At 53.5% G+C, this 16,801-nt stretch overlaps 2 protein-coding genes across 4 annotated transcripts; one reads left to right on the plus strand and one right to left on the minus strand.

Moving 5' to 3' along the window:
- The first annotated feature begins 27 nt into the window (after window positions 1-27).
- On the plus strand, window positions 28-12,478 carry DVL1 (dishevelled segment polarity protein 1). Of its 3 annotated transcripts, XM_080921467.1 has the most exons (16): window positions 28-472; window positions 6,393-6,462; window positions 6,611-6,732; window positions 6,956-7,059; window positions 7,283-7,421; window positions 7,553-7,646; window positions 7,718-7,787; window positions 7,874-8,013; window positions 8,092-8,168; window positions 8,256-8,323; window positions 8,444-8,596; window positions 9,098-9,229; window positions 9,328-9,495; window positions 9,577-9,783; window positions 10,972-11,280; window positions 12,286-12,478. In XM_080921467.1, the coding sequence occupies exons 1-16, from the start codon at window positions 303-305 to the stop codon at window positions 12,339-12,341; spliced, it is 2,079 nt and encodes a 692-aa protein (XP_080777593.1). In that variant the 5' UTR covers window positions 28-302; the 3' UTR covers window positions 12,342-12,478. The 3 variants fall into 3 exon arrangements, with proteins under 3 accessions (XP_080777593.1, XP_080777592.1, XP_080777594.1); XM_080921466.1 differs by lacking the exon at window positions 12,286-12,478 and having other exon boundaries at window positions 10,972-12,254; XM_080921468.1 differs by lacking the exon at window positions 12,286-12,478 and having other exon boundaries at window positions 8,444-8,521; window positions 10,972-12,254.
- A 615-nt stretch (window positions 12,479-13,093) lies between these two features.
- TAS1R3 (taste 1 receptor member 3) lies at window positions 13,094-16,565 on the minus strand. Its single transcript, XM_080921470.1, is given in 6 exon segments — window positions 13,094-14,065; window positions 14,255-14,375; window positions 14,472-14,716; window positions 14,719-15,586; window positions 15,668-15,968; window positions 16,081-16,565. Coding segments are annotated over 6 exon segments (2,688 nt in total). The 5' UTR covers window positions 16,272-16,565; the 3' UTR covers window positions 13,094-13,103.
- Between the last annotated feature and the right edge of the window lie 236 nt (window positions 16,566-16,801).

Consider the following 16,801-nt stretch of genomic DNA (forward strand, 5'->3'; position numbering starts at 1 on the left):
GGCGGCCGTGCGCTCAACCCCACCAGGAGGTTCTTGAACAGCCCGAGGGGGCGGCGGGCCGCAGTAGCCCTCTGAGCTGCTTTCCCTCGCGCCCGCTCCGGGGCCGCAACGGATGGGCGGCCGCGGGCCGCGGGGCAACAGGCGGGGAACGGGTGCGAGCCGGGACCGGGAGGGGCGGACGCGCAAAGGGGCCGCGGGGCGGCCGGGCGGGGCGCGGGCCGGCGGTTTGGGAGGGCGCCCCGCGTCCGAGAGGTGAGCCGGGCCCTGACGCTGCGCGGGTTCCGCGTCGCCCCTGCCGCGCCATGGCGGAGACCAAAATCATCTACCACATGGACGAGGAGGAGACGCCGTACCTGGTCAAGCTGCCCGTAGCTCCCGAGCGCGTCACGCTGGCAGACTTCAAGAACGTGCTCAGCAACCGGCCGGTGCACGCCTACAAATTCTTCTTCAAGTCTATGGACCAGGACTTCGGGTCAGTGGGCCGCGCGGCCTGGGCAGGGGTGCTTGTTCTCTCCCGCGCTTGTGTGGTGGCTGCCGTGCCCCCGCGCGGGCATGAGCTGGCACCTGTCTACGCCGGCTGGGCTTTCGGGTCTGGGGATGTCAGAGAGCGCCCCTGTCGTCGGCAACCCTGCTGCGCATCTACAGCAGGTGTAGGTAGTCTCTGCACCTTGGTGACCCTATCTGTGGCAAGCTGGTGATCCGAGCCCTTGACTTCCCTCTAGGTAGGCCAGACAGTTCTTTCTGATGGACAGGCGAGGGCCCAGGCTTTCTGGTCTACATCCAGTGGTGCTTCTGTGCCTAGCTGGTCCAAGTTGGGTGCCGAAGACCACTATCAAAGCCACCTTCCTTCTCTCAGGTTAAGCACAGGGCCTAATGCATTCATCTTCAATGAGTGGAAACTGGGGGCTTAGGACTGCCCTGGAGTGTGTGCAGTTTATGTGACCTGGGATCAAGGAGAAGGATTGGGAATTTGTATCTCTTAGCATCCAGTAGCTCCTCCACTTGAGATGGGGTAATGTGGAATAGGTGGGTCGTTGGCACCCAACTGTTTTCAGTAGTTTAGAAAAGTTTTGAAGCCTAAAAAGTCTTCTTTCTGGCTCTTCTAGAGTCCCTCTGGCAAGGCAGAGGTCAAGGGTCACTGGAAACAGAAGCTTCAGGTGTACCCTGCCCCCTTGGTTTCTGGCTCCTGTGCCTCTGTCCTTTCCAAACCACACAACATTTGCATTTCTGGGAGGTGCTCAGGTTATCTCCTGACTTGGATCAGCTTGTGTTTCCTAGCTGAATGGTTGTGGTGGCTGTCTCAGGAGAAGGGACTTCTTATTTGAGCTAAGCTAGGCTTCTGAGACAGTGAGCCAGGGACTGGCAGTGCAACAGAGGCCTGACAGGGCATAGCCACAGAAACTTGAGTCCATGGCTTGGCAGTGTTTGGGGGTGGGGAGGCAGGGTAGCATGCTTAGGCCCTGTGGGTGGAGCAGGTGTGCTTGGTGCCCTTGTGTGTGGCTGCATCTCAGGGCTTTGACATTGAGGCTCTTTCCTGGATTCCATGGTTATAGGGTCCCTGGGCAGCCCATGGGGTCGGGTCTAGCTTGGCTCTCTTCTGACCCTGGGCGTCTAGGCAGGACTGAACATGGTTTGGATAACTAGACTTTCTTGCCTACCTAGTCCTTGTGCCCCAACCACCAGGAAAAAGCAAAGAACAGTATGTCCTTCACAGCTTGAAGGCTGGTGCTCCCCATTTGCCTGGAGCCTGGAGGGTCTTGCTCTGGTCTTCTCTGACTCTCCTCACTGGGCAACCTCTGTGGTCTCTAATCTCAGGGACAGGGTATCTCTCTGGATTCAAGTATTGGTGCCTTTTGGTTTTTTGTTTCTTTGATTTTGTGACCAAAGTCACAAATGTTCTCACAAACTTGTTACACCCTAGGGTGTAAGTGGTAAGGACCAGACTGGGGTTGCTTTCTGCTATATACTCTGCGTGTCTCCTGAGGGTACCTGTCCCTCTACTCTGATATCGATATTGGGATATTGGGTGGGGTGTGCCAAGAGCAGTCATCCAGCATCAGTTCACATAGGTTCCCTACTGTCTGTGCTTGTGGCAGGTTTGGAGGGCCTGCAGGTATCCTGGCTAAGGAGGTGAGGTAGCAGGTATGGGTCTTGAAGCAGGAGTAGTTCCTTTGGGTAGGTTTGAAATGGCTGGGGCATGGGGTCTGGTGTTAGCAGAGAGCTCAGAGGTACAAGTTGGGTGTCTTGGGTGTGTAGAATTAGGAGGCAGAGCAATTTAGAGGTAGAGTCTGGGCTAGGGTTGACACAGAAAGACAAGCAGTTTGTCAGTAGACCTCACCCTGACTCCGACCTGGTACTCTGATGGTTTAGTAGACTTGGGAGCCTAGAAAAGGAGCCCTGCCCTGTCTCAACTGCACCCCTTTTTTTCTTGCCTGAGTTCTACCTACAGAGCTACAAGCATACCAAGAGAAAGTAGCTTAATGTTGGGAGAAGGGGAGCTCAGCAAGGTTGGCTGAGCTGGGCAAGTGGCCTCAGGGGTGGCTGCTGACTAGAGTCTGTGAGGAGTAAGTACCCTAGTGAGTCTAGCTCCAAACCAAAGCTGGCTACTTTGTAAAGAGCCGAGTCTGTCCTGGGCTGGGCTCAATTTCCAGCGTGTCTCTCTAGCCAACAAGGTAAAGGTCTATTTTATGCCCACTTATGTGCAGCTTGTGGTTGTTCTGATCCTGGACCCCAAGGCTTAGTAGTAGCAGGACTTCTGGTTCTGGTGGGCCCCATGTGGTGTCTGGTGTTTGGTCTAGTGATAGTGGAGGGTCTAGTCTATGATAGAGGAGTTAGTATATTTGGCTCTTAGGTCTTTGCTACTAGGAATGTACTGCTGATACCAGCCTGCCTGATGTAATACTGAATTTATTTGCCTGGCAGTTGTCCCTAGCCTCATCTCTGAGAAAGAGCTACCTGAACTTGAGGGAGGCAAGCAAGGGTAAGGACTAGGAGCCCTGGGCTCTGGGGTCCTCAGCACATTGGCAAATGTTCTGAGGGCTCCCTGTACCTTGGTCAAGCTGCCTAGGGTCAGTGACTTAGCCTTCCACATGCCTTTGTAGTATTTATTATGAGAGTCTAGGTAGTTTTTTTACAATATATTTATTTATTTATTTATTTATTTATTCATTATATATAAATACACTGTAGCTGCCTTCAGATACACCAGAAGAGGGCATCAGATCTCATTACAGATGGTTGTGAGCCATCATGTGGTTGCTGGGAATTGAACTCAGGACCTCTGGAAGAGCAGTCAGTGCTCTTAACCACTGAACCATCTCTCCAGCCCGAGAGTCTAGGTAATTATAATGCATTCCCTGAGCTAGGAAGGACTCAGTGTCCTGGGGCTCAGTGCCCAATGGGATGAGTTGGTAGAAGAGTGGCCAGCTATGGTCAGGGGCCTATGTACACCTGCTAGTTCAAGTTCATGGGTTGTAAAACTCCTTAGACTAAGAGTCCAGTCTACACCAATGCTGGGTAGGAGTTGGACCCTCACTCCTGGGAGCATACAGAAGCCCCTTGAAGCTCAAGATACCTCCATGACCTGTGCCTACTTGCTCTGACAGTCTTTGGCTCTGTGTTTATGGGAATTGGAATGGGGCTGTCTTAGGGTTGGGCCACTATAAAGGTAGTCTGTGTGTTACTGTAACCTCCTGAAACCCTGGGTCCTTTTTGGCTAAGCTATGCAGGGCTCCAAAGGCCCTACCTTAGAGCAGATTTCTCCTTGAGGTGGATCACTGGGGATGGATGGAAAAGCCCAGTGGCCAAAAGGATCTCTCCAGGAATTCTAAGGTTGGAGCAAAATGCCCACAGAGGTGTTCTGAGTCACTGTGCAGAATCAGTGGAAACACATTAAGGTCAGCTTTCCTCTTTGAGGGGAAAGACAATGCTCAGGGTGGTAGAAAGGTTTGGTTGTGCCTCATTCTGTTCTTGTTATAGAGTGCCCAGGAGGCTCTATCACAGCTGTGGGTAGCATCAAATACCTGGCACCCATTCCTGCCTCTACCGTGGGTATTGTGATATTCACCCTTTGCCTAGCCAAGAGTGGGGAAGGACCAGGGTTAGTCCTAGGATCTGGGGCAAACACTATCCTCTCAGTACTGTCTTTTCTCTTTGGCCTGTCTTCTTGCCCTGACCCCTAGGTAGAAAGCAGGACTTGGGTTGCTCAGGCTGGGATAAGAAACAGGGCCTTGAGCCCTGGAGGTGTGTCTTGCTAGAGTTTAGGAGGCACAAAGGCCTCAAGTTGGCCATATTACCTTAAGGGACTGACTGAGAAGTCTCTGGTTGCTCTGGATGGGACACAGTGCCTGTTTGAGGAGCCAAGCAGGTCCTATTGTGCTAGGAATTGCTCATATGTTTCTTCATGGGTGACTCAGGGAGGGTTGGAGCTTGGGTGTGCCAATGGGAAAGGCTTTTGGTGAGTCCACTTGGGGTTAAGGTTGGGGGTTAAGGTGAGGATTCCTATCTGGATTTTTCTGTTGCTGTTAGGTTACTCAGAGATATAAGGCTTTTTGTGGGCTCTGGTGTGCCAGCTACCACAGGCAAACCCCTGTCATCCTCAAGAGAAACTTTATCCCACCCTGGAGCAGCCCCAGGTCTTCCTGTGATGACAGCCTCTCTTGTGGCTGCCTTGTCCCAGCCTTGTAAATGGAGCAAGCTACAGGGCTCTAACTTGTAATTGGGGGAAATAGATATTAAGGGGTCCTGAGAAGGGATTCTATCTGCTTTTGAGGCCCCACTTCATTGATTTAGAACTGTCATGGATCCATGGAAGCAGCAGTAAGATCAGAAAAGTGGTTGGGATACACTTTCAGTTTTAGGCTGTCCAGCCTCTGCCACCACCTCAGCTCTAGGTCTTTAGCAAGTGGGTGGACAAAGGCCTTATTCCCTAGATAGGATAGGATGTTGCTCTGCTAGTGCTTCCTGCAATCTGCTGTTGCCCAGTGGTTCTGCAGCAGCAGGCAGAGGTGGCCCTGCCCCTGGCATTGGGCCCATTAAGCCACAAGCCTGCTTCCTGCCAGGTGCACTTCCAGGACAAGTCTGGTTTTCCAGCTCCATTCAATTCAAGTTTTAGGTGTGGAAAATCCCATCATGCTAGGCGTAGCTGAGTGCTGAGGTGAAGGAGGGGGAGTGGAGAATCTAGGGCCTGAGGAGATAGGTGGAAGCCTATTTCCAGCTGCCCCTTCTGACCTGTCCTGGCTGTTGTCTATGCCTTTTTGAACCCTGACCCCAGGCTTTCTGGCTTCCTTCCCAGTTCTCATTCCCTGACCCTTTGTATCTTGCTTGGGCGAGCTTGGCTTCTTTCTGGCCCATCTGACCAGGGAAACAGCATGAAGACAAACAGAAATGGCTGTAGTCAGTAGGTACAGCCAGGGCTTGGTTAGTTCTGTCCCTAAATGCCCTTCTAGGTCCTCAGATAGAAGCTAACCAAACTCCCTGATAGTTGGAATTGATCTTGTGCGTGAGGTCCACTTTGTCTTTCTAGCTGGGTAGATAGTTTTGTGGGCAGCAGGAGCTGGTATCCTTCTGTCCCTCTCCCATCTATAGAAGAGGCTGGCAGTCCTAGTACCTTGTACCAGGAAGTTCAGGCCCTCTCTGGGCTGGGGGAACTTCAGAGGCTCAAGGGCATGGAACACCATGAGATGCACATCATATAAACTAGGGCCTATGAATGCACCAGAGAAGGCATGTGCTAGAAAGACAATCACAGGAGCCAGTGGGCCTGATTTAAGCAGAATGTAAAAATTCTGTTCCTGGGCAGCCCAGTCTGAATGTAAGATTAGGAAGCCCTTCTGGAACTAGTTGGAATTGGAGCTTTTGTGGTACATGGAATTTGGTGTGAGGGGTAGAGAAGAGCCATAGGCTATACCAAGCACCTGGATAGGCAGAGCTGCTCTCCCTAAAATTTGGATGCCAAGAAGAGTTCCCAATGGAGCCTCAAGTGGCATATGTTATGATGGAGCTTTTGGGTCTCCATGAGTAGGCATACATAGCTAGAGACAGGTCTGATTAAATCCTGAGGCCAAGGAAGCTGAAGAATTAGGGACTTTCCCAGCAACCCTTAACCTTGTCTGACCCACCAAGGACTAGAAGCTGACTCTGGAAGTGAACAAGAGTTCTAGGATGTCCTTCCACGAACCCTCTACATCTCTCTACCCCAGCGCTAAGGGTCAGGAGTTTGGGGCCAGTGGAGAACAGCAGAGTCCCTAAGAAGAGAGTGTGTTAGGTAAGCCTTCAGTGATAAAATCTGTGGCCTGACAGGTGCTCTATTGCTAGGTCTAAGGGTGGGAGATGTCTTTTAGTGTCCTTCATAGATCCAGGTGAGGTGACATCAGGGCCTTGTTTGACCACAGGGTGGTGAAGGAGGAGATCTTCGATGACAATGCCAAGTTGCCCTGCTTCAACGGCCGGGTGGTTTCCTGGGTGAGTCTGTGGGTGGCCCCACCAGAATGATACAGGTGGGATCTTCTGGGAGAAGGAAAGTAACTGGACAAAGGTAGGCAGCAGCTGGGTGCCTGTGGGGGTGGTCTTAAAGCATATGGCCATCCAGTGCCTCACTCTTCCTTCACAGCTGGTCCTGGCTGAGGGCGCGCACTCGGATGCAGGGTCCCAGGGCACTGATAGCCACACGGACCTGCCCCCACCCCTTGAGAGGACAGGCGGCATTGGGGACTCCAGGCCCCCCTCCTTTCAGTAAGGCCCCTAGCAGGGGCAGAGATTTGCCATTGCTGAATACTTGCTACCCAAGACCCACCTGGGAAGAGTGAAGCTGACAACAGAGGAGGGGCCTACAGTTGGGTGGGAGGCACCTTCTAGAACTAGGGTCCTGCCTGGGGGTTGGGGACTAGGAATCATTTGAGGTACTGGCTGCCAGCAAACTGGTCTGCCCAATTCCACCTGCTTCTCATCTATACAGTCCAAATGTTGCCAGTAGCCGTGATGGAATGGACAATGAGACAGGCACAGAGTCTATGGTCAGTCACCGGCGGGAGCGAGCCCGACGTCGAAACCGTGATGAGGGTACTATGGCTGTGCCTGCCTAAACCTGAAGCCCAGACTTCCCTTGGTATCCCTTTGGTATACTCCAAGCCCCTGGAAATACTCCACATATGTTTTCAAGCCCAGTGTGGTACTCCAAGCCCCTGTGGTCCCAGAGTCTGCATAAGCTTTGAAATGCAGAGGCTACCCTCATTCTGTGATCACTGAAGTCCCACAGTCAGTTCCCACCCTGTTGTCCCCACAGCTGCCCGGACCAATGGGCACCCGAGAGGGGACCGGCGGCGGGACCTGGGACTACCTCCAGACAGTGCATCTACTGTACTGAGCAGTGAGCTTGAATCTAGCAGCTTTATTGACTCAGATGAGGAGGACAACACAAGCCGGTAGGTGGCATGTGCACTTCATTATGTGCTGGAGATTTATGGTTAAGAGTACTGGCTGGTTATACATATTTGTGCCTTGTGCTTTTCTGACTCCTGGCTTCTTTTTTCCTTCCTTTGGCCTCCTGCCTCAGGCTGAGCAGCTCTACAGAGCAGAGCACCTCCTCTAGGCTAATTCGTAAGCACAAATGCCGTCGTCGGAAGCAGCGCTTGAGGCAGACAGACCGGGTAGGCAGCAGGTGGGTGGGGTGTCTGCTCTGAATGGTGCCCACACAGCTCCTCATTGGGTCCTTCCACAGGCATCCTCCTTCAGCAGCATCACCGACTCTACCATGTCCCTGAACATCATTACCGTCACTCTGAACATGGGTGAGGTCTTGTGGGTTGTGGGTGCTTGGTTGGGGGTGGGTACAGCCTTGGGAGATTTTGGGGTCTGCTCATGGCCCCTCCTGCAGAGAGGCACCACTTCCTGGGCATCAGCATCGTGGGCCAGAGCAACGACCGGGGTGATGGCGGCATCTACATTGGATCCATCATGAAGGGTGGGGCTGTGGCTGCTGATGGCCGAATTGAGCCAGGCGACATGTTGCTGCAGGTGGGAGCCATGTGGGGACTGTGGGGACAAGATGTACCCACATCCCACCAACAATCCCTGACTCTGCAAACCCCATAGGTGAATGACGTCAACTTTGAGAACATGAGCAACGATGATGCTGTGCGGGTGCTTCGGGAGATTGTATCCCAGACGGGGTGAGGTGGGGAGTCTATGTGGGAGTGGCATGGGACAGGAGGGGCTGTGCGGGCCTCACCTACACCGTGGTCTGCTGAACTCTGTAGGCCCATCAGCCTCACAGTGGCCAAGTGCTGGGACCCAACCCCTCGGAGCTACTTCACTATCCCAAGGGGTGAGTGACCCCATGGGAAGGTGAGGTAGGATGGGGTTCCTAGGCCCAGTCTGAGGGTCATTCTTGCTGTTCCCCTACTTACTATCACCTGTCATCTGTTGCCATGTGGTAACTATGCAGCTGACCCAGTGCGACCCATCGACCCAGCTGCCTGGCTGTCCCACACAGCAGCACTGACGGGTGCTCTGCCCCGCTATGGTACGAGTCCCTGCTCCAGTGCCATCACACGCACCAGCTCTTCCTCACTAACCAGCTCAGTGCCTGGCGCCCCACGTAAGTGGCAGCTCACAGAGTCCCCCAGGAAACTGAGGCTGAAGAACAGGGGTCAGCTTCAGCTTTTGAGCTTTGGTGCTTATCAGAGCTATTCCAGGGACCCATTATATATGAAAGAGTTGGTTTGTCTCCAACACCTTCACAAACATGTACACAAGATACATGTACATATCTCTCACAGCCTGGCCATACTGGTCATCTGCATGTATTGAAGGATCCTGCCAGCCCTGTGCTGAGGGATTGGGAGGACATGGTAGCTTCTGTTTTGCTTTTCTGCTACTTAACATAACTAACAGCTTGAGCTCTCCAGGGAGGTGTCTGTGGGGGAAGTGCAGGGGCTGGCTTGCCCATGTGTACTTGGACTGTGGGACTGGGAAGAATATCTTAGTTTTAGCTCAAGGTTTGATGAGAGATACCTCCCAAGGGTAAGAGATAGAAGTTTGTCCCAACCCCATGGAGGTTCATGTTGTGAGCCTGAGCTCAGAGAAGTGTGCTTTGCAGAGCTTGAGGAGGCACCGCTGACTGTGAAGAGTGACATGAGCGCCATTGTCCGTGTCATGCAGTTGCCAGACTCGGGACTGGAGATCCGCGACCGCATGTGGCTTAAGATAACCATCGCCAATGCTGTCATTGGTAAGTCCCTGGCTGTGTGGGAAGGGCCCAGTCTGTTCTTCATTCCGGTGTAGCTTCCCAGCGCTCAGCTACCCTGACTTTCATGGGCCTATGGCCAGGGGCGGATGTGGTGGACTGGCTGTACACACACGTGGAGGGCTTCAAGGAGCGAAGGGAGGCGAGGAAGTATGCCAGCAGTATGCTGAAACATGGTTTCCTGAGGCACACAGTGAACAAGATCACCTTCTCTGAGCAATGCTACTATGTCTTTGGCGACCTGTGCAGTAGTGAGTAAGGGTTATTGGGTAGGGATTGTTGTGGGGCTCATCCATTTGCCCTCACTTACCCCTCCCCTCCCTTCCTGCCAGACCTCGCATCCCTGAACCTCAACAGTGGCTCCAGTGGAGCCTCAGATCAGGACACACTGGCCCCACTGCCCCACCCATCTGTGCCCTGGCCCTTGGGTCAAGGCTACACCTACCAATACCCAGGACCCCCGCCCTGCTTCCCACCTGCTTACCAGGACCCTGGCTTCAGCTACGGCAGTGGCAGTGCCGGGAGTCAGCAGAGTGAAGGTAAGAGTCATGCCAACCCTTTCTCCCACTCCTACTCCCACTCCTTGGCTCTGCCTGGCCCCGATGCTTCCCTCTGTGCTCCTGCTGTGTGTTTGGGTCCTGGTGGGTCAGTGTGTGTGGGACAGGGAGGGGTCGATGTGGGTACTCAGTGTGGTTCTGTGGGTAGAAGCCTCTAGAGAATAGGAAGACTGCCTGGTGCGAACAGGCCTGGTGTGCTAGGTGGCAGAGGCAAGAGGCCATGAGATGATGTGGCAAGAATGAGGATGAGAGTAGCCACAGGCATCAAATAGGGGCACTCTCTAGGCCCCAAGTTAGGGGGAGAATGGGCTTTATTAGTTATGGTGTCTGCATTCCAACAGAGTGCCAGACAGTAATATCAAACATGCCATTAAGGCATACCCCAGGGATACTGAAAACTTTGAAGGATTGATGTCCCTGAGGAAGAAATGGCCTAAAGCGGAGGTCTTAGGCAGAGTGGGGCACAGTTAGGCCAGCAGCTGTGCTACAAGGTCCAGAGAAAGAATCAGGAGAAGTTGGGCCAGAGGGTGGTGATGCCCAAGGGGAAGCTTCGAGTGACTACAGACACTGGACAGGCCCTTGCATGTACCCAGGCTCAGCTTGTCCCAAAATAGTCCTATTAGCCATTGGTGAGCGCTGGACTGGTGTGTGACTTGTGCTATCCCTTGCTTTGTGCTGAGCAAGCCTTAGACTGAAGGACTAGCAGAGTGGACCCTCGGGCCGGTAAGCCAGGTCCCCCTGTGTCCCTCTCAGCATGTCCCCAGCCAGTACATGTTTTCAGGTTCCCACTACTTTCATGACAGGGGCTAAGCAAATTAGCTGACCAGGGTCCTGGGGTTGGGTGGACAGTGGGTCTTTGGGTGGTGAACCCAGGATAGCTAATGGGAATGCTGGGCACACAGGGCCTTCACTGTTTTCTTAGTTTCTCAGCTGTAAAATTAGCCCTTGGTTCAAGCATTGGGTTAGGTGTAGGGCACCAAGTTGGCCCCTATTGTCCCTGCTGTCTGCCACTGCCCCTAGCTTCTCGCCTCTCAGCTGTTCCTGGTATCTATCTGCATGGCTGCCATTCCCCTACTATCCCCCAGGCTTACCAGGTCCTGCCCTGGCTGTCTGGGAGCAGCTGGTGGTGGCCAGGCCTAGTGCCGACTCTTGCCCCTTCCCTTCTCCTAGGGAGCAAGAGCAGTGGGTCCACAAGGAGCAGCCATCGGACCCCAGGCCGAGAGGAGCGCCGGGCAACTGGAGCTGGGGGTAGTGGCAGTGAATCAGACCACACAGTACCAAGTGGGTCTGGTAGCACCGGCTGGTGGGAGCGGCCTGTCAGCCAGCTTAGCCGTGGCAGTAGCCCTCGAAGTCAGGCTTCAGCTGTTGCCCCAGGGCTCCCCCCACTTCACCCCCTTACAAAGGCCTATGCAGTAGTGGGTGGGCCACCTGGAGGGCCACCTGTCCGGGAGCTGGCTGCTGTTCCTCCAGAACTTACAGGTAGCCGCCAGTCCTTCCAAAAGGCTATGGGAAACCCCTGTGAGTTCTTTGTGGACATCATGTGATGATCAACCAGTGTCTTCAGTGCTGCCTGTGGCGAGAATCTGTGTTCCTGCTGTGCCAGGAGCTCTATGAGCAGCTAGGATAGATCAGCTCTGGGGTCTGGGCCAGGGCAGAGGGAGCAGGCTTCAGAGCAGGGGCTGAGGGCAGCCATGCCACCAGGATATTGGCTTGACTTTTGTCTGCTCTTGGGGCTGCGGATGGTGGTGCAGCTCCAGTATCTGTAGCCTTGTAAGGAGACATCTCTGTCTTTAAGTCTTCAGCACAAATCTCAGGGACCACCTCCTGGTTCCTTTTTTGGAAGTGACCTCCATTTAGGACAAGAAAGGCTCTTCTGGGCTCTGTCACCCTTTCCCCTTAAGTCTCCCGGAAGTGTGCACAGGGTCACAGGCTGACCATCACTAAGTTCATGGGCCTCACCTGTCAGGTCAAGGTGGGGTTCTTGAGGGGTTAGACAGAACCCTCAAACCTCTCTGGCTGCCCAGGTGGGGTCTAACTTATTTATTTATTGCTAGCTTACCTGCTCTAAGGGTGGCAGCTGGGGGGCAGTTTGTATGCCCCCTTCCCCACCTGCTACTTGGCACATGACAGCACAGTTTGTATTGCAAGTATGTGGATGGTGGCTAGTAGGGGAGACAGGAGAGAGACCTGGCACCTGTACTGCCTCAGTCTCGATGGCAGGTGAGAGTGAACATAGAGCTGCAGAGGTGGGGTCCTGTCCTATCACTGTTCTCCTGGTGGCTGCCCATCAGCATGTGCCACTGCCATCCCGGCACAGCAGCCCCACACATCTACACTAGACACTGTGTCAAAGTCTCAGCAACTGGGTAGTTCACATAGAGCTGCTTCCGTGTAAATGCTGCTTCTGTGTAAATGCTATTTTAAACACTAAAAAAGCGTTTAATTTTATGGCACTGATGTGTGGCTTGTTTCTCTTTTCTCCAGCTAAGCTGCTTCCGGATTCAGGTGTGGGGGCCAGTCCAGAACTGACCCAGGTCTGATCCTGCCTTGAGATGGAAGATGCCCTTGTCCCTTGCCGCTTAATCATGTGGCTCTGTCCCTGGTGCTGGCCAGTAAGGGGCCTTGCAGGCAACTTTTCTGTCCTTGGTACTAGAAGCTGATTCCAGGGGTCCTGGGTGGTTGGTGCTGGCCGTGGTGCTGACCTCGTACCCCTGCCTGTGCTCTGTCCAAGGTGCTGGTGGCGACTCGGTTCTCTTCTACAGGTTAGGGCTCGACCAGGAATGGAGAAGGCTGGGTGTTGCCTACCTCCTGAGTGTCCTCTGCCTGCTGTCTTTCTTGCTCTGTCCCAATACACACATGCAAACTTAGCCTTTTCTTCCTGGGATGCCTGGACAGGGTTCTGAGTAAGGGCCCCAGGCTGGGCATGTTTAGGCAAGTAGTACCTTCTGGCCTCCCAGGCTCTGTCTAGGGAATTCCTGAATTTGAAGTATGGCTATGGAGTCCCAAAGAGCCTTTTGTGAGTCATTTTCTATGATTATAGAGCCTGGTCACCTGGGGAGGACTTAGGTAGGCACAATAGGATCAAGGGTAATCTTGCCTTTGAGGGATAGGTGGGCTCATAGGGTCCATCTTGTGCACTGCAGGCCTTTGGGGGGGGGGTCACTGTGGAACTAACATCAGTGGAGTCTGAGTCTATAGTTAAGTGTCTCAAGTCTTAGGTTGAGGTACTGTTTGGGATCTGTTTGCTTAGGAGATATCCGGTAGGGCTAGGTTCACTAAAGGTAAGGTCATTGGGTCAGGGGTCATTCATTGTGTCCCTGTGTTGCCTCACTACTACCACTGTTCCCATCTGCTCCTTCCTTGGGGTTCCTTCCCAGGAAGAACTCCTGGGTGTTGAGCTTTGGCAGCCACAGAAGCACATAGCACTTGGGCAGGTGGAAGGTGGCCAGGATGCCCAGGGCACAGAATAGGATAGCACCCATCTGTATAGCTGGCTGGTAGGCCACCTGCACATTGGCCAGGAGGGGCACAAAAGATACCCAGGTGATGAAATAAGCTAGCATGGCAAATGTTAGACCACGGGCACGGTTGTAGCGACCAGGCTGGCTTTGTACCAGGAAAGTGCCCAGAAAGCAGAGGAAGGCTAACATTGCATTGGTGATGTGCACCAAGCCCAGGCTGACCCAGGAACGCATGCGGCAGTGCTCTAGTACCTCTGTGGGCAGCACCCTCCAATCTGTCACCACCTCTGGCGGGAAAGCTATCAAATACCAGGCACATAGTGCCGTCTCTACAAAAGTGGCCAATAGTACCACCAGCCAAGCCCAGGGTCCCCGAAGGTAGCTGCATAGCCAGTCTGCCCAGCTCAGTGGCAGTTCAGACTCCACAAAGATCTCGGCTGCTTGTAGGAAGAGTGTGCTCAGGCAGCCTGTAAGAGGGAGGTGAGCCATTGGTTGTTGGGCAAGGCAGCTGGCAGAGCTTGGCCGTCCTGGGAACAGAAGGACACTGAGGCAGAAGAGGCCTAGGCAGATCAGGCCAAAGCAGAACAGTGGCCCACCTGAGGCCTGAACGAGAGGGCTGTGCCAGTGGTGGACAAAGAGCCCCAGGGCAGCCAATGCTAGGCCCAGCACCAGGCAAAGCATCAGGAGAAGTGACAACACTGCTGGCTCTCCCCAAGCCAGAAACTTGGGCCTTCGAGGTAAGCAGGTTGTGCTTTTCTCTGGGGACCACTGGTCCTGGCTACACGGAGTACAAGTGAAGTCATCTGTAGTGGTAAAAGAAAGAAAAGCAATATGGGGACTGGTGATGGCAGACAGCTCTCCAGCCCTCCATAGCCCAGCCAGCCCTCCACAGTAATTGCCTCAACATTAGCCCTGGGGCAGGGGCCTTGCCAGACTTGCATGCTTCTGTCCTCTAGCCCAGCTGTGCAAACTTTGTAGGGAAGATGGTTCACCTGGATGCTTCCGGTAGCTGCCTGCCTTGCAGTCCACACAATCATAGCAGCAGGAATGAAAGCCCTTCACTCTGCGAACCTGGCCTTCTTTGCACTGCCGGGAGCACTGGGAGACTGGCACCTGGGCATGGAGCCTTGGGTTAGGCTCCCCTTGGCTAGCACTGGCCCAAGATCCACAAGCTTCTACCCACCATGCCTTTGCCTATCTTGTCCTTACCTGGTTGCCTGGCCAGTGCATTTTAGAGTGCTGTAGCTGAAGGGTACCGTTGAAAGTGCCTACAGTCTGTAACACAGGTGATGGGCTCTGCCACACCCACATCTTCAGGTCATATTCCATGTCTACATTCCCTTTAGCATCAAACTGCAATGTCAAGTCTCGAGCATGAAAACTCAAGTTGTACATGTTCTCCAGGAGCTGTGGAGTGGAGTCAGAGTAAGGCTGACCCATGAGCCTCTCCAGGATTTGGCTCTGCCTGGTTCAGTGTTACTGCAGGAACAGGCAAAACCCAGCAAACCCCCCACCCTTACCTGCCAGGGTTGAACAGGCTCTGATGTGTGGCAATGTGAGACATTGCACTGTAGGGTGTTGTGAAGGGCCTGAGCCACACTGTATACAGCTGCATAGGTTGCGAATATTTGGTGGTGCAACTGTCCAGCTGATAGGTTCTGCAACAGCCCAGTTGATAGGTTCTGCACCATGACATAGTCACATTGTGGACAGCGTTGCCCCATCACATGTTCCTCCAGATCCAACTTGGATTTCAGTGAGGCACAGAATGTTGGGTCAGCAGCCAGGGCAAGGCGAGTCTCCACATAATGGGAAAATTCAGGCAGATGGGCACCACGTTGCAGAAACCCAAGCACAGTGCCCACACGGGCAATGTTGGGAAGTGTCATGACCAGGTCAGAGGTTAGCCAGGACTCACTGGCCACCCATACCTTGGGTGAGAGGCCATGATGGATGCTGTAGCTAAAAAGGGAGTAGACAGCACGGGCAGAGGCAAACAGCACCACCACTTGTACCTTGCTTTGGTTCACTTGGTTTAGCACATCCAACACCTTGCCCAACTGTTGGCCACTGGTGTCATGTTGTGGCACCAGGCCCTCATGTGCGATGCAGATACCTCGTGCATTGGCCAGACCAGAAAAGATACTCAGACCTTCCCGGCCATAATCATCATCACTACCTAGGGCAGCCACCCAGTTCCAGCTGAAATTCTGCAGCAGAGTCACAACCGCCTGCAGCTGCACCCGGTCACTGGGCACTGTGCGGAAGAAGGATGGAAATGTTTCCCGGTCACTTAGCCGATCCATGCTGGCACTATAGCTGACCTGTGGTGATCAAGAAGCACTTCCTGATATGAGAGCCCAGTGAGTACAGTTGTTGAAGAAACACAAAGCTGGCTTACTCACCTGTGGCATGAGGAAGAAGCTGAAGAACTTGCCTGTAATAAGGGCAAGTTCTGATGAGTGGGGACCAATGACAGCCAGGACACGGGGCTGGTATTGTGTGTAGTTGCAGTAGGCAGCAATGCTTTGACTGCCCACCTTGGCCAGGAACATGAGACTGGGCTTCATGGTGACCACTGGCTCTGAGCATGTGTCAAACAGATCATAGCCCAGTTGCAGCCCAGGGAGCAAGGCAGATCCATTGTTGATCTCTTCCACAGCCATCTTCATAGCCAAGGCCAGGAACAAACCAAGGGGTGAGAACCTGAGGCCACATGAAAATTGCAGGTGGTCACCTCATTCCCAGATTGGGAGTACCACAGATCCAAGGCTACCAAACTTTGGCTCACTCCCACCCCAGCTGTTAGCCTCCGTACCTGGTACACAGGATGCCGTTGGGTTGTGTTCTCTGGTTGAGAGTGGCCTCCTCAGTTGAGCCCAGGGGAAACAGCCCACCCAGTATGTAGTCCCCTTGTGCCTTGAATTGCTGTGACAGACACAAAGAGGCCCCCATCCCAAGCTCCAGTAAAGCAGCCAGACTGAGGCCCAAGATAGCCAAGCCTGGCATGGTAAGTAGAAGTTTCCAGAAGAGACAATAGCTGGGTGTGCAGGGCTGGAGCCACAGTTATACTGAGTCCAGTGGAGAGAACAGTGGATTTGTTTAGCAAAACTACTGCTATGCTTGGCTGCCAAGTCCCAAGGAACTCCGGTGATATATGCAATATCCCAGGCTTGATGTTTTGTGTATACTTGACTCCATATCTAATAAACTGTCCAAGAGTGACCCAGTAAGCCAACTGACCACTGACTGTGGTCTTGTCACCTGCATATGCCCAAGCCCCTCAGGATCCTTCATTCCTAGATCAACCTAGCAGACTGTAAAAGGGAAGGTGCACAAGCATTCAGGCTTCCAGGGTTTCTCTTGACTGGCATAGGGGCACAAGGGCCCCACATTTATCTCAGAGACACCTTTTATCTTCTGAATGCAGGGGCTGCAGAGGTGATCCCTCAATGGCAGCTGGCTAGCAAGGTCTAACCTTCAGATGGGGTGGGGAGAGCTTGGGCTGAATTTCCTGGCCTTTCCAACCTTCCTGGCTT

The sequence above is a fragment of the Micromys minutus genome (genome assembly GCF_963924665.1).
Source record: "Micromys minutus genome assembly, chromosome: 9".
Lineage (NCBI taxonomy): Eukaryota > Metazoa > Chordata > Mammalia > Rodentia > Muridae > Micromys > Micromys minutus.

Excerpts from the sequence above, each read along its gene's own strand:
- DVL1 (XM_080921466.1), top strand. The coding sequence starts at position 303 with ATGGCGGAGACCAAAATCATCTACCACATGGACGAGGAGGAGACGCCG. Across the intron at positions 6,463-6,610 it reads ACGGCCGGGTGGTTTCCTGG|CTGGTCCTGGCTGAGGGCGC; the intron begins GTGAGTCTGTGG and ends CTTCCTTCACAG. Across the intron at positions 9,784-10,971 it reads CGGGAGTCAGCAGAGTGAAG|GGAGCAAGAGCAGTGGGTCC; the intron begins GTAAGAGTCATG and ends CCCTTCTCCTAG.